Raw genomic sequence first — 16,341 nt, forward strand, 5'->3', positions numbered from 1 at the left:
GCCTGTGCAAGGATCCAAAAGGCCTCAAAAAGAAGGGGGACACATATCCCTCTGGTAACTGAGACAAACCTCCAGTTAGACGGTTTCTTCAAAATATCCTTGTAACAAAGAGGGTTGGCAAGGAGGAAAAAAATGAAAAAAACCCAGAGGGTAGAGCCCTGCCACCAGCCACAAACATGCCCCGCTCTCTCCCTGTGCTGCAACAAGCCAGAGTACTCGCTGTAATAAATATGTGGACCTTCACCCTACAAAGAAAAGCTGAAAAGGTTTCCCAGTGAGCATGGAGCCAGAGAGGTGAACTGCGGTTAACCTCTGGTGGTGTACCTGACCTTCTAGTTCCACCTGATGTTCAGATGCTTTTGTTTCTCAAGCACAGACAGCAGTTCTTGACACACAGCAGCTTTCAGGCTATTCTTCTTGACCCTCTGAATGCTCAAAACCAGAGCAAGTACAGACGTAGCACATGTGGGAGTTGCAAAGAAATCCTGAACTCCCCTTCAAGTGGCTGGACTTGAACCTTGCAAGACTGCATTCTATAAAGAGCTTTTTTCCTACATTGACAGCTACTCTATGTTTAGAATTTTGTCAAAATTATTATAAAACATTTATTGACAGTAGCAATAAACAGAACAATTTTTTTTGTAAACAGAAATTAAAGCGGCAAATGGCTTTAAGTCATTTTTGATCAGCCAGCTGTACAAAAGCTTAAGCAAAGCAGCAGTCAGGGAGGTTGGGTTTGGAAGAATCCACGCTGAGTTCAGGAGATGTCATGCCTTATTAGATCACCAAAATAAGCTGTTATTGTCTTCAGTTTGTTATTGAGAAAGTTTTGTTCTATTTCAACTTTCCCTCCTGGCCCTGCTAAGGAAGCCACCTGAAAAACAAAGAACAAAAAGCAAATCAATCAATGCACAGGAAAAGAGGCAAAACCCCAAACCTTTTATTCACGTGAAATATCATGTAAAACACATCTTTGGCTGGCTTTCTTGTGACTAAAAAAAATCCCTCTTCACCCCAAGCCACAAAAATAACAGTACTTCAGAACTAGAGATAAATAGTCATCATTTCACATGCTGTGCTGAGGCGAGAGATGCTAGGCTCTGGTTTGCAGGGTACTTGGCATTTGAGACACCCAGCTGCGGCAAAAAGCAAGCTGTAAACTGTGCTTTGGAGGTGTCAAAATCCCAAGTTTTGGGGGAAGAGTAAAACCAAATCCTGGAGTTAGGAAGCATAAAGGTTGCACTGACGGGGCGGGGGAGAACCAACCCAAACAAAAACCACCCCAAAACCCCAAACAGGCAGAAAAGCTCACAAAAAACAGTTACAGTTTGCTGTTGTTGCTATTGCGACCAAAAAAAATGCTGTTGCATGCACTGGAGCCTCAGGCAGCGTTGAGGGTAAGGCTGTGGGCAGCTGAGTAACTGCAGGCAGGGAGAGCCCATCAGGCAGCGCTGGTCCCAGCTCTCGTGTTTACGATCACTGGAGTGAGAATTTCACTGTTCATGCTCTGTTGACTGAGCCCGGTGCACGCCTTTAATGCTTAATGATTACAGACAGACAACGTTTTGCAGCGGACTTTGCATTTTGGGCTGGAGCATGCAATACTCTCTCCTCTCCTGCTCCTACCCATGATGCCTAGAACCACCCCTTTGAGGGACGACAGCCACACAGGCTACCGATTTCTCACCAGGACAGACCACACAGACAGAAGGAAGAGAACACCACCAAAACTGAGCGTCGACTGCTTTTTCCCCCCACACCGTGGGCCCCGAGGACCTGTGCTGCGGTGGGGTCCCTGCTCCACAGCCAGTTCTGCTCCGTGCTGCTGTTTTCCCTGCGTGCTACAGGAAAACTATTTCTATAGTTCCTTATGCAGGGAAACTCCCCGGGCAGACATACAGCGATCAAGGTCTACAAGCCTGCAGTAGATTTTAACTGATCTTTAAACCAAGCAGTCCGTGATGTTAGCAGCTGAAACTTAAAGTTCAGGTTGCATTATTAACACTTCTAAACTCCTTTGAGACTTGACTCTGTAGAGCAGGTTTAAATATAAACATGCTGAACTTCCTCTATTTTACTTTAAGTAAAAAAACAGCCTACTATCAGGAGGAAATAACAGATTAATCTACATTATACTTTGAACCTTTATTGACTTGCCCAGAAAGTTACCACACTTATCTAAACTAAGCATTTACGTTTCTGTTTTGTTTTTTCCCCTTTTCATTTTTTTGTTTCTGCAGACAAAAACAAAAGTGTGAGCATTTTCTTCATCCTTCACTTTAATGGTAATAGGAAAAAAGTCTCCATGTTCTTGTCAAAGAGGAACCTGCCACTTAAGTAAAAAAGCAGAAGCTGGCTGACTTATAAATAGCACAAGAATCTGAAATTGGCAAGTGATCAGGAATGTTAATTTTACAACTTATCTTTCCTTACTTGAAATCCTAAAAGCGATGTGGGGCGAGCCACATTTTTTTTCTAGGAAGACGTTAAGTTTGTACATCTAATTTATTACGAACAAAAGCTGGAATGTCCCTTCCAAAAAGCGTTAGAGGCTTTGCACTTTATAGCTAGTGTTGTTTAAGTATTCTACAATATTAATTTGATTAGTCAACTTAACATAAGAATATTGAAATTCCTGTCTCGGGGTTACGTACTCCCGCTTTCAGGGCACAATTTGTGTCACTAGCATCTCTAAGTATGACGAATGCATTGATACTGAACACAAGTGTTTACTAAATATTTCTCTTAGAAGACCAAGTAAAGCAAAATGCTTCATCGGTAACACAGGCAAATGCTGCTCCTCCGCTGAGGGGTGGTGTCCACCGAAGGACACCCAAGAAGTTACATACACTGTGTCTAGTCTCTAAATGTTAAATCCGGGATAACTAAGGCTAATTTCAAACGACTACTAAAAGTATTTGATAAACCCAAAGGTGACAAAAATCTAAATAAGCACATGGACATAAGCTCCGCAGGGACGGATCGGCACCGCATGCTCCTCAACCCCCCTGATATTCAGAGGAGAGAAATGCAAATCCTCTGCGACGATGCTTATTTGTAAATTGCTGGAGGCTGCAAATTTAATTATGTAGGAGTTGCCAAGTTTTCCTTGGAAGGGCTCAGTCAACCCTGATGGCGTAACAAGGGAAAGCTGCCACACACCAAGCTTCAGAAAGGTGCCAGCTTGGCGGAGGGAGGCCCTCTAAAAATAACAGCAGATTGAGGAAAGATGCTTTGAGAAAAACGAAGGTGCTTACCTATTTTTAGAAACTACAATGGTGAGTACAGAAAGGCTTCTTAATTTCTTTTAAAAATTGGACTAGTCCAACATTTGCTTATTTTGCATTTTCCTTTGCAAATACAACAATTCCCTGCTGGCAACTCTCCTCATCCTGGTTTGTTCTTTAGCCCAAACCCACGTACTTGGGGGGCAGATATTGCCTCCTTTGCTGCGCTGGGTAATTCTGCACGTGCCACACACCTCCCCGGGCAGAGGCAAAGGATGCAGCTTCAGTTAACGCCTCCCTGCATCTCTCTCACCTGGATGCTTCATCCTTCAGTTCAGCGACTGCTGATGGAAATAGTCCGCAACTACAGACAGCCACAGAGCATTAAAAAAGTAGCCAGCAGGTTTGGTCTCGAGTTTAAAATAGGAGACATCACAAGAGGAATATGAAAAGGGAAATGAACATGGAAGATTACTTCAAGAGCACAAGTTGCTTAAAGTGCAAACTTGCTTTGTATTGTCAGGTGTATTTTTGAACTCGGAAGGTTTTCCTGCCGGCCTTGCAGGTTCTTTTTATCATACTGAAATTCCTTTAGTAAAGTAACTTCCTATCTGTTCCAGACACCAACTAAGGTAACTGTGGATAAAAAGTTTATCATCATTTCCCCCGCCCCCCAAGAAACTTTTCTGGGGTACGAGAAATACAAGCTTTTTGGCTTGATAGGCAGTCACACAAGGACACTGTGATTCATTTCATTTTATAGAACACCAGCAAAAAGAGGAACCCCCTCTCCCTGCAACCAACCTAAAGGCTAGGGGAAAAAATAAATCCCAACCCACTTGGAAAAAAAAGGCAATGGTATTCTTTACACTGAACATAATAAAACAAAATGCTCTCAGGCAGCATTTTTCAAAACGTACAGGTCTGCAGGTGAATTATGCCACTGCCACAGTGGTGCTGCCACCCTTTGACAGGCAAGAGATTTATTGGTTTTTTCTAAACTTGAGGTGGGCAAACTACAATTCAGTATTAAAGTGCTATGAGCATTAGGAAGACTGAAGTCCAGAAGTGCCACTCTGGCTTGGTGTACACTGGGAATATCTTCTGGCTTTATCTTTTATCAAGGACAGGGAACAGATGTGAGTTTAAAGTAAGCTGCTTAAAAGCTGCCGTTATAAACATGATAGTCACAGCTGAAGTGTATGCAATTACATTAACTCAGAAGTGATCAGCCTGCAAAACACATGAAGCCACAGTCTTTTACCTGCCAACTCCCCTAATACCCAAGCATCTTAAAAATACAATCAAATTAATCTGAGTTCATCTCCTGGCCTCTCACTCCCTGCTTTGCTTATTGTTATATTTACTTCTAAATAAACATGACATTGCTTGGCAGGTCCCATTTGGCTAGGTCTCCAGTCTAAAATCATAGCTAAACGAACGGGGCCAGTGGTAGTTTTACTAGTCAGCCTCCCATCAAATTTCTTAATTCACAGAGGTTACCATATATTCTTTTATTAAACTGATCTCTCTGGTATGATTTTCTGTTCTCTGAATGACACCAGACAGAATTAAAATAAATAAATGAGTTTTACCCATCTCTACACTCCCTTCATTGACCAGTGATTTGTAACAACTGGACTTTCAAAAACAGAAACACAGCAAACATCTTCCCATCCAGGCACTAAGCTTGCAGACAGAACGAGGCTTCGGTGTCTAACTCCAGATTCTCTCAAAATGGATGACGAAGATGAGGTGGGAACAAAGGCAAGAAAAAAAGAAAAATACCTGCATGATGTGTATTCTTTGTATGACTATCAAGGTCAAGAGCACTTTGCTTAATTCTGGGCTCAGGGAATCACTCTACACACTAGACAAGGAACAAAAGGTAGTTTGTATCTTCTGGCAGTATTTGGAATATAAGCCAGGTCTGAGACACCAACATTTAGGACAGCAAAAGCTCCAACAACAGTGAAATTTCACTAAATTAGGCATAGCTATCACAAACAACAAAAAACCAAACACCCGCCCTCCAAAACCCAAAAAACCCCAAACCCAGGAATCTGCCCAATTTATAAAGTTTTGCACCAGTCAGCAAGTCTTCAGACAGTAAGGACGCACACAAAGTTTTCAATACAGAAAACAGGAAGAGCTCTGAAAAGTGACTGGTAAAAAAAAAAAAAAAAAAGAATTATCAACAGTGCATAAAGACTAACGTAAACCTTTCCCTGCCTCCCACCTTGCTTCAGTTTCTAAAAACACAGTATCTTCAGTGAATAAATGCAGCCCATAAGGTCTTCCTAGTGGGGACTGTGTTACAAACCTATACAACACCAAGCAGACTGCCGGTAGGTCAGCTCTTGAGGGACAGAACTACAACTGGCTGGTAACAAATAAATCACTAGCTAGTTTAAGTGGAGAGAGGCTGCCAATTTGTATTACGATCCCAGTTTATATAGTTCCAGTCAACCAGTAGGAATCTCATGGGAGAATACCATAAATAACATAGCTAGAAGAGCATATGCCTGTGAACACCTTGCTAGCGCAGAGCATTTATCGCTTCCCACTGGATCTCCCACACATCTGTGAAATGTCGCACCACGTCCACCACACAGCTGCTCTCATGCAGCGCATCCTCCCAGTGCCACTGCTGTTGCATCCCGAAGTAGTACACCCACTGTCCCGTGCTCCTCCAATGGACCCATGCTCCTCAAAAGCTGGGTCAGCTTCCTCTCTCAGCAAGGTTCAAAGAACACACAGATTTTTGAAAACTCTCTCATCCATCACAGTGATGTGGTCATAGAGAATGTAGGCTGCAGTGCTAGAGTCTTGACTAATGTTTGAAAAAAACAGTCTTGACTGAAAGTTAAAAGACAGAACCTTTCCTTTGCACAGGCTTAATTTAAAACCCTTGAGGTGCGCTCTAAAGTTTTAAGGACGGGGAAAAACTCCTCCTGCAGATACTGAATAGTAAGTTATCTGCAGCCATCTAAAAAAAACCCATCCACCTGACAATGTTTTGCCTCTTACGGCTTTCTGCTCATAATTTTAAACGCAAGTATCTTGTCTGGTCTGTCAAATTTACAGAATTACAGTTGACATGGACAGCAATCAACAATTAACAGTTCTCTTAACCATAAAGTTTATGTTAGGAATTTACTCCAATACTTTATGAAGTGTAAAGCTTCATATATAGTTTGATGAAGAAATACTACTCAAAAAATGGTTAAAAGAAAAAAGAATATTATTATTTGATATATATTACCCAAAAAGCAGCATTGCTCCTCTCCCTCTGTTACCCTACACTAGTATAAGGGACAAAAATAGCTGGCTGAAAAGGGGGACATTTTGCAGAGGTTTAATAGCAACTCTAACAGGAAAAGGCATTATTTTCAATAAATAAAACAGTTCCTGTTTATGAAACTGGAACTATATTAACATTGGATTATGAAGTAGACTCAAATTTTGAAAAGGGACTGCTTTTTCAGTCATTCCACTTTTCAAAAAATTCTTGACACCTTTTTTTTTTTTCTAAATTAGATCTTTTCTCATACCCCATACCACCAAGAAGCCCGCTAGTGCAAAAACTGTAGAGCAAGTTAATAATGCCCATGACGTGACTTCACAACACGGTGGCTATAATCCTCTGAGCAGAGCCACAGTGCCATATCCCTTCTAGGGATCTCTATTTAAGCTTTAACTCACCCACACAGAGAGAAAGGCTTCTGGACACTGGCACATCTTTCTCAAATTGCGTTGTTTTTTCTTTTGTGACAGGCTGGATCTTGGATAGACCAAAACTTTTCTAACTCAAAAAGATAGCTCTCAAGTTGAATAATAATCAGGCATTTTACTCTCAGAATCATCTTCAATTAGCAAAGTAACTCGTATTCTGTCTTAAGAGTCGATGAATATTATTCTAATAGATTGGCTTGCTCTGCTATAAGGGTAATAAAGATTGAAATGTTATCTGAAAATTGGACTCAATTATCCTGCTGTTTTGATATACTAACACATGACCCAAAATTAAAATTTGTACTACTGTATGCTCGAGATGTTAAATATGCAACATTTCCAGCAGCTAAAAATCAGAAAGACTTAAAGATAATCTCATGGTAAACAGATAAATGTGTAAGATTGTCTTTTTGCTAAAAGAGAAAAATCTGTTTCTGAATTAAACCACCATCTGTAAATTTGTATAATATGACTGTCTTCAAAGAACGGTGAAGAAGTTTAGGATAATCACTAAGGCATAATACAGTATCTAAGCAGTTAACCATCCACGGTCAGGATAAGTAATAAACTCCTGATTCCTCAGTACTCTGTCTCTCAAACTTGGCTAGGCTGGTAAAGATGCTGATGTGGTCACCTGTCTCACAACATACCAGGTCACCAACATTTTAGGCTCATCAGTTTATTGGGGGGAGCCATCATGCAGCCTGACTCCATTCTGACCACCGGTGAGAGAACAATACCTCAGTGGCAGCACTCACACGGCTTACGAGAGGAGTCATGAGCATCACTATGTTAGTATGTGAACACTTGGGAGGGTATGTTTTGGTATCTCATGTAGCTGAGCATGCCTTCTGCAACGAGGTGAAAAGAAGCTATCTCACCATTAGGAAGAAGGTCCTACAGCAACAAATCCCAGGTTCCTCCTCCTTTGCTGCAACTATTAAGATACAGAAGTATTATCTGGTACAGAAAACAGTCTGTGCAAGAGATTGGGCTACTTGGGATGAGTCCTGGTCCCTGAGGTGAGTACACACTTCCCACCCTGCACAATGAGGCAGAGCACAGCTTGCTAAACACTTCATAAACAACATTTAATCATTCTGTCTCAACAAGATTGCTTCTCAAGTCACTCGTGGAGGTCTCTCTCACATTTTGCTGGAGTATTAAGACCTAAATATAGGATCTCCTGCAGATATCACCTTTCTTCCCCTTGATCTGGTGGAAATGAACCAGCCAAGAAGGGGAAGGATGCTGGGGAAGGTTGAGCATTCCCTGACTGCAGGTTCCCTGCTGCCACTAGAGTCAATCAACAGCAGAGCAAGGGGAAGAAATTTACTTTCATCCAAATTTTGCCAAGGCATGCATATTCACTTTTTTTTTTTTAAATAATATCAGCTTAAATTAGTACCATTAATTCTACTCACAGAAGACAAGAACAGTTTTCAACTACCCAAGTATTTATCAGGTGTTTTCACTTCATTTCGCTGGGGTATAATTCTGATATAAATATGCAAACCTATCTGAAACAGTGATTTCTAATTCTTTCCTACTTTGCGGGAATTCTAAGTAGGTCAACCTTTTCGGTTTGCTGTTCAAAAATACCACTGGCAGCCAAATACAAGTTTAGCCCCCCAGAACTGAAGCAGTATTAATATACTTCTGACTGGTAGTTTCCACAACTCCCCCTCTTTTTTCTTTTCTTTTTTTTTTTTTTTTTTTTTTTAAGGGATATGAAAAAAACTTAAAGAAAGAAGAGACTCAGATGTAAAGATGCTGCAAAGAGATGGGTGTCAACAAGGGTGTCACACATGAGCTACATAATAGGCACTATTAATAAAACAATGTAATTTTATGTATGTGCACACACACATATATATAATAATTCCTGATTATTCCTTAACTAGAAAGAATATTTTGAAAGATTGATTTGACCTAAAAATGGACCTAATATACCTTACAAAATTTGGAACAAGTACATGCTTGTAAACAAGGAGATTTGATGCAATTAAGGGAAATGTTTCACATTTCTTGTAAATACACCAACCATATTCCACTGGTTCGCTGCTCCCTCTCGAGGCAGAAGTACAGAAGTTCATTTCTCCTCTTCCACCTAAACTCACATGAATTTCGTAAGGGAATTCAAAGAACCCCATCTCTCTGTGCAAGACTAACGCTATACAGAAAAGGCCGTGCCTGCATAAATAATAAGCACTGTTTTTGCAATAAAATCATGTGGAACAAGGTTGGATGTCTTGTCTACCAATAAGGAAATGAACATCAAGTCCTCCGACACAGCTAGGTCAAGGTCACCTACCACCTGCTTTCACACCAGCAGCAGGATCCCTATTCTATGTTAGCTATCTAACTGTAAAAAGAAGCACGTATTTTCCACTAAATTTGCATCACCTTAACTAAAGGTTAAACAGTATTTTTATTGTAAGGTTGCTTCTAACTGCTGGGCATTTATTTCCATTTCTGCTTGAGATCCACTGTCAGACAAGCAAACTTGCATTGATACACTGGATTACAGTCAGTATAAACATCTTCATGGCGGTTTGCAATGGCAATTAAGTCAGCTTCTAAATCAATTTTAATTGACAAAGCACACAAGCACACCTCGGTTGTAGATTCAAGCCTGTCAAGTACTCTGCCTCTTGTCTCTTGTTAAGTTTTAACAACTGCCACCTTACGTGTTAAGCATGTTAGACCACCTATTCTAGGAGCTAAGCAATCTCTGAAAGCCTTACATATGTGTATGTGCATACAGAGTTAATTTTTGAGGACACAGAAGCAGCAAATCTTACATGCCCGAGCAATGTCATCACAAATCAAACTTAGGTTTTTAAGTTTCCATTCACATCTAAGGCATCAGATAATCTGTTCAGCAAATATTGCCTTATCCAAGTTATTCAGTTTTCAGGTATTAATCTCCTGCAAAAAATGTTTAAGATTTACTTCATCAAGCTTTTATAGGCCCCTAGAGTTTATGGACTACATTCACAAGCCAAGCTACATCACTACACCCTAGCAGTGGTGTCCACAGGCCCTTGCCAAGGCAGTTGCTACAGCAGAAGCCACCCTATCTGGTCCATGAGAAAAGTAAGATGGATGAGAACTGTGGGCAAAACCATGAGCAAACTGAGAAGTCAACTGCCTACACTAACCATTAAGGAAATTCAGTGATAAATCATCTTTTTTTCTGGAGATTCATAGCCCTGGAAGTGTAATGGCAGTAAATTCAGAAACTTCATTCTTAAATACAGCCAGAGATGATGACAGCCAAACCCATAACCAGTCTCCTATGGACCAGAGTATCCGCTAAGGTCATGTTTGCGATGGTCATGTTTGACACACCTTTGTCCACACAGGATCAAGACCACATTTCCCTAAACAGTAGGCTACATTCACATTCTCTTTCCCTGCTCTCAGATCATCAACTTCTACGTTTTTTTTTTTCTTATACTGGCACAATCTCTAGAGAAAGGCATGAGGAGCTGATTTCTCTTCTTGAGAGTAGCCCATAGCCTGTATGACTGAACTGAACCCAGACCTCCAGCCACATGCTTTTAACAACTAACCTGTGACCACAAAGCCATGTTTTTGAGCAACAGCAAGTACTCTTCAGCCATTTGTGTAAAGGCAAACCCATGGATGTACATCAAGGAACACCTAGAGCACATCAACAACATTCAGAGCCAACTGGACCAACATGTAGAGGTGGCAAGACACCTAACTCAACCACGTAGAGGTGCCAAGCTCTTCTGTATGAATAGGTGCAAGCCTGTGGATAGTACTCTTAGATACTTTTGTGGGAACGTAAGTGAAATGTAGATGCCTTTGCCCATTTATAAATCCAGTAAAAAGTGCTCATGAGCAGAGCAGAAACCTGGTAAGGTCATTCTTCATCGTGGGAATCAAACATTTGATAAAATACAGTGGTTAGAAGTTGAAACTAGAGAAACTCTGCCTAAAATCAAGGTCACTGTTCAAAGATTCATAAGCCACTGACATTTCACCAGCCTGAAATGCAAAACACAACTGAATCACCACCTGCCGTACAAATGGTGCTGTGCACAACGCAGGCTCATAGCGTGCTAATACTCAGGCCATGTGAATTTCAGTCTGTTTCTCAAGCCAGCTGTTTGCCACCAACGGTTCTGCAAGCCACCATGTGGCTTGAGACCTTGCCTCCTCTAAGTCAGACACAGCTTTTGGAAAAGCAGGAAATAACCCTGGGAAGTTCTGTGGCATGTTGCAGGTGAGAAGAACATCTCACTGCTCCCTTCTTTGCAAAAAGCTACAAGACGTAATTAACATAGAAAATACACAGAGGAAATTAAACCAGACACTCAGGGGAATTGTTACAGTCATCTAATTGCTTAAAAAAGAAAATTCTAACAAAAATCTCTAATACAAAAAACCCCACACAATTGAAACTAATTGTGTGTTTACCAAGTCAGTGATGCATCTATCTAATCACTGCAATGCAAGCAGCCCATATGGAACCAGACACTTGTGTGGACAGCATCAGTACCACCTCTGGTGGCATGACATTTGTCTCTGATCTACTAATCAGTGATAGTAGTGATTGCAGGCCGTACAGTGATTTTCTGCAACTCCTTCATAAACTGAAAGCTGTGAAAGTTTAGGACTCAGCAACTTATCAGATAGTAAGACCTGGCTAAAATACTTTTTTTTTCTTCTTCTATAATGATGTATCTGTCTGGCACTCAAGAAATGTACTGGCTTTGGATCTTCTATAAGAACCTCCAATCTGTTGTTTTATGAAGGAACAGTTATCAAAATCATGGAAATAATCTACTACTCCCATTTCTAAATATATCAAAAGTACTGCAAACACAGAAATCACTTAAGGTTCAAACTTAAAACAAAAAAGACCCCCACATTCAGCTGAACAGACTTAAAAGTCTTAAGTTTGTGCTTATAATACCTATGTTTTAAGCCAGCTGAGCTTTTTGTAATTACCAAGCCCTTATCCAGTAACACACCTGGTCAATGTCAGCATTCCGAGGTAGAAAATACACAATATTGTTGGTGATCTTCTTGGAGAGCCTGAAAATTTCAAATGTAGATGCCAGTAAAGGAAAAAACAAGAATGGGGAAGAAGTTGCTTTATATTCATTCATTTTGAAAGTATGTCCCAAATTCAGTTATTATACAATTAAATTATAGTTAGTCTTCTGGGTGTGTGAGTTAGATACTCTTCTGAAATGCAGAAATTAGTATTGTCTAAACGCAGAAACTCTATTTCACCATTATTGCCCTAGAAAGTAGAAAAAACCCAACACCTCACTTTACAAGAAAATTTAACTGAACTACAGAGAAGTATTTGAGAAATTTGAATGTAGTTTATAGCTAGTACATTTGTTTGATATTTGTTTTCTAATCCGTTTCGTGGAATATCTCTCACAGATGCACACAAAGATTTCCTTACTCTTAACAAATATGGCTACATTTTAGCCAAAAAGGAAACAGATTTTTTTTTTTTTGGAAAAAACCCACCACACTTCATATTTGATGAAACTATTATGCTAAAACCTTCCCAGATGAATGAGTGGTCAGTACCACTGTTAATAAGTTAGTATGGAATTTTATATATTAATTAAAAGGGTTAATATTTTGCTTGCACTCTTCTGTGATTTCCCAAGTCACAGGCAGGTGCTATGATTGAGAATAGTTTGAGTAAGATATTTTAAATAAGATATACCTTTTATAAATCAATTAAAAAGTGGAATTAATGACAAAGTCATAGCTCACGTAACTAATTATTACCTATATATACACACCACATGGCTATTTGATTACTTCAGGGTATTTTAATAAAATAATATAAAGGAGTTAAAACTGCTGAATTAATGCTTTAAGTTAAGAAGCTACTACAATTCTCTAAAGCATTTTTTACTTTTAAGAATAACTCTTCATGACTTTATTTTAAAATAAAAAATTATAATAAAAAATATTTAATTTTAGGTGGTCAAAGTCATATAGCTGAGGTTGGGGGAGGGGGACAAAACAAATTCGGCACATCTGGGACTTCAGCTGCTGGTCGTATCATCCCTGGTCAGCCAACTGGACATGCAAAGCCCATGTCAAGAGAGGGAGGAGAAGAGAGAGAGAAAACCGCTTGTAAACTACTGAAAATCACAACAACGCGTAACTTTGCAAGGATATCCGTCTGGGCAAATCATGGTTTGAATATCGAAGATTTCGGCAGTGGCATAGTCAGGCCCCCCCCAGGGTGGGCTGAGGAACACAACATCTGCTTGCAGGTCGGCAGCCAGCACCATGAAGTCTCCGCACACGAATTCTATCTGATCCGCCACGCCGTACACCTCAGCGTTGTTGCGCGCAAGACTGAGCTTCTCAGGATCAATATCAATAGCGATCACTGCAAACAAAAGAGCAAGCAAACGCACAGGTTAACGTGAACTGTGAATGCCACCTGACCACCAAAAGGATGTTTCATAAGGAAGGTGTTCTTCTGCAGCCACCAGACACAAGTCCATCTATAATCTACATTTGCGTGGTGAGTGACTACTTCAGTTTTGTAGGTTATGGTAGACATGAAGCTACAGTTCCTCAGAGGGGAAGGACCTGCTCTTGCGTGGCAGGAGCAGAGGTTCCACCAAGAGCAGAACAGCTGCATAATCAAACCAGCAAGGGAGGCCACGCAGCCAAGACTGGGAAGGCTCAGCTGCTGTTGCAAAGCTGGGAAAATTTAGCTTTTGGCAGCTACTACATATACTGCCATGACAATCCTCCATCTCAGCTCAAGTAGTGGACAGGTAAGGCTGCCCGCCTAAGAGAGGAAGTCCTCCTCGCTTCAATCTTGGCAGGAGCCTGACAGCTTAAATGGTGTCAATTAGAAGCTTACTCTTCTCCTTTGTTAAAGATAAACATTTATCTGTGGCTGATCACATTGTAATGAAAATTGAGTTCAAAAAAACCACCCAACACAGCACAAGGGAGATGATACAAGGGCAGTACATAATCATAGAAATAAAAATTTAGCCAGGAAATACAAAAAGCTAAGTGAAATTCAGAAAATATTTATAGAATGGGCCACAGCCTACCAAATTTAATGCAGTAGAAACTACCATTTATCATGCTCAGAAATTACTCAGAAGTGTTAGATGAGCTGGTATTTCACCAGACTCTTTGATGAGTAGAGGAATATCAAGTAGTCAGTGTTTTTACAGAAAGCACTCCCAATGTTTCACTGCAATTTCATTAGCTGGCAACAGGAACTTAGACTAATACTAAGTTATCATGACTTTTCTGTATGTGGTTCTGCTGCACCTGCAGGTTATCCCATTCAAGTGTTTTAAGTACTGTTCACAGGTAACCTGCTTTTGAGTACACAGACTTGGTGTAACAATTGGGAAAAGCAGCAGCTTTGTGGTGTCTCTGCAGGTCGGCACTGCAAACAGAATTCAACCTTTACCAGCAATCTTCAGAGCATCCGACAGACTAGTTACTACGCCACGTAAAAATAACTTTGACTAGTACAACACAAATCCAACTCTGACTTAAAATAGAAAAGCAGTTTTATAGGTCCTTTTTAAAAACAGAAAGCTCTGTTGATGAAGCAAAAAAGCTTCTGTTGCTTCAGAAGCACTGAGGAAAAAAAAAAAAATCAGCGAACAAAGTGCATACCGAAATTTTTAGGGAAAAAGATTGAAGAAACAAAATAATGCGCTATATACAACACCTGCTTACCTCTTTTTGAGGTCAACGCAAACTGAATAGCGTTTCCTCCAACCCCACAGAACGCATCCACTATGATGTCGCAGTTGAATGACTGACTAACCCGGATGGCAATATGCTCAGCTATTTTCTCAGGAGTAACAGAAAACCAACCCTCTGCAACGGAAAAGGAAGAAGTGTATTTTCGCCTCTTATTTCAAGGTCACCCAAATGAAAAACAGACCACCAACCCCCACACACAACTGAAGGTTTAGCGTTAATCCCAACAATTTTGGCTTAGCACATTCGACCAGGAAATACAGGCTTTGAAGATGATAAACTCTGGTCAGTCCAGCGATTTGCTAAGCAAACAAAGTCTCGCTGAAGCAAACAGATATGCCTGAATCTCGGTAAATGCTTTGTTGAACTTGGTGCTGAGGATTCTGGCTTATCAAGGACAAGTCCACTGAAGCAGCTACAAAAAAATTTATACATCACGATTCTGCTCTGTAACAAATAAAACCAGAAATATATTCTCTCTTATCCGACATGTTATTTTCTTTACAGCAATGTCTGGTCTGCCAAATAATCTACGTGTTTATGTGGGAGAGCATTAGAAGTGAAAGGCTTACAAAACCAACAAACCCAAGATACAAAAGATTACTAATCTTAATTCCTTCTTTACCTATAAATTTATGATTTGGAAGTGGTTTCCATGTAAACATGAAAAAAAGTAACTTTGAAAGTGACTGCTGAAAGTCAGAACAAAACAGAACAAAACTAGATCCATCAGCATATTTGAAAGTTTCACAAAATTATTTTATAAAATATAGAAACAGAAAAATGTCACTGAGTTTCTGAAAAAGTCCTGACCACGCATAATTTCAGTACAGTATGATCTTTGGCAAACATCAGGACTAATGCAAACAGGGGTGTCCCATGCTAGAAGCCCTACTGAAGTCCAAGACTTCTGTTCGTCTGCTTGCTGGGGGATGGAATTTATCCAGAGGTGCAAACGCACACTCGGCAATGCTCCTCTTGTAAGAAAAGCAGTAATAAACTGCAAGAAGGGCCACAGTTTTGGACACTTCTTGTACCACCAAGTCAGCACACTTTGTACTAAACACACCTCTGTCTAGTTTAATTCCCTCGTCAAACCGAGAGAACAGCCGGTAGCGTTGTGCCCAGTACTTGGCCAGCTCCGGATCAGCAGCAATCTCGGCAGGTATAGCTCCCAGCACAATTTTATTCCTTCTTCTCCTTTTTTTCTCCTTCTTCTTTGCGGTAATTTTTTCATCTACAGCTGGAAGACACTGCAAAAGTTAACAGTCACTGTTCTTGTAGGCTAGGAACGTAATCGGTAGGTAGGTGAGAGTTAAGATACAAGATGCTCATGTTTAACAACACTGCTAAGTGTCCTTTATTACTGTTTGCCAGATTATGCAGATTAGTGGTTTAAGTTAAAAAAGAGCATCCTATATTTCAAGGGAATAGTGTTACCTGACAGGTATCAGTCACAGTCCTAAAAATCCTAACAGTTCACCCATTATTTAAGAGCCTTAACAGGCTAGCCATCATCTTCAACTGATGGCAATAAACTCTACACAGTGAGCAAAACAAGTGGATCAGAGACCAATTTAATGCCCTTATATAAATAAGGAATAAGAACCAA

General features: G+C 40.3%; 1 protein-coding gene across 1 annotated transcript in view; it reads right to left on the reverse strand.

The window, feature by feature from the left end:
• Positions 1-580: 580 nt before the first annotated feature.
• Positions 581-16,341, reverse strand: part of TGS1 (trimethylguanosine synthase 1) — a 28,248-nt gene continuing 12,487 nt past the window's right edge. Inside the window, exons 9-13 of the mRNA XM_076329697.1 lie at positions 15,799-15,972; positions 14,703-14,846; positions 13,155-13,371; positions 11,972-12,050; positions 581-874 (exon numbers count right to left, since the gene is read on the reverse strand). Of these exons, the coding sequence (XP_076185812.1) occupies positions 758-874; positions 11,972-12,050; positions 13,155-13,371; positions 14,703-14,846; positions 15,799-15,972 (731 nt within the window). The 3' untranslated portion in view covers positions 581-757. The remainder of the gene's footprint in view (positions 875-11,971; positions 12,051-13,154; positions 13,372-14,702; positions 14,847-15,798; positions 15,973-16,341) is intronic.

The sequence above is a fragment of the Aptenodytes patagonicus genome, chromosome 2 (genome assembly GCF_965638725.1).
Source record: "Aptenodytes patagonicus chromosome 2, bAptPat1.pri.cur, whole genome shotgun sequence".
Taxonomy (NCBI): domain Eukaryota; kingdom Metazoa; phylum Chordata; class Aves; order Sphenisciformes; family Spheniscidae; genus Aptenodytes; species Aptenodytes patagonicus.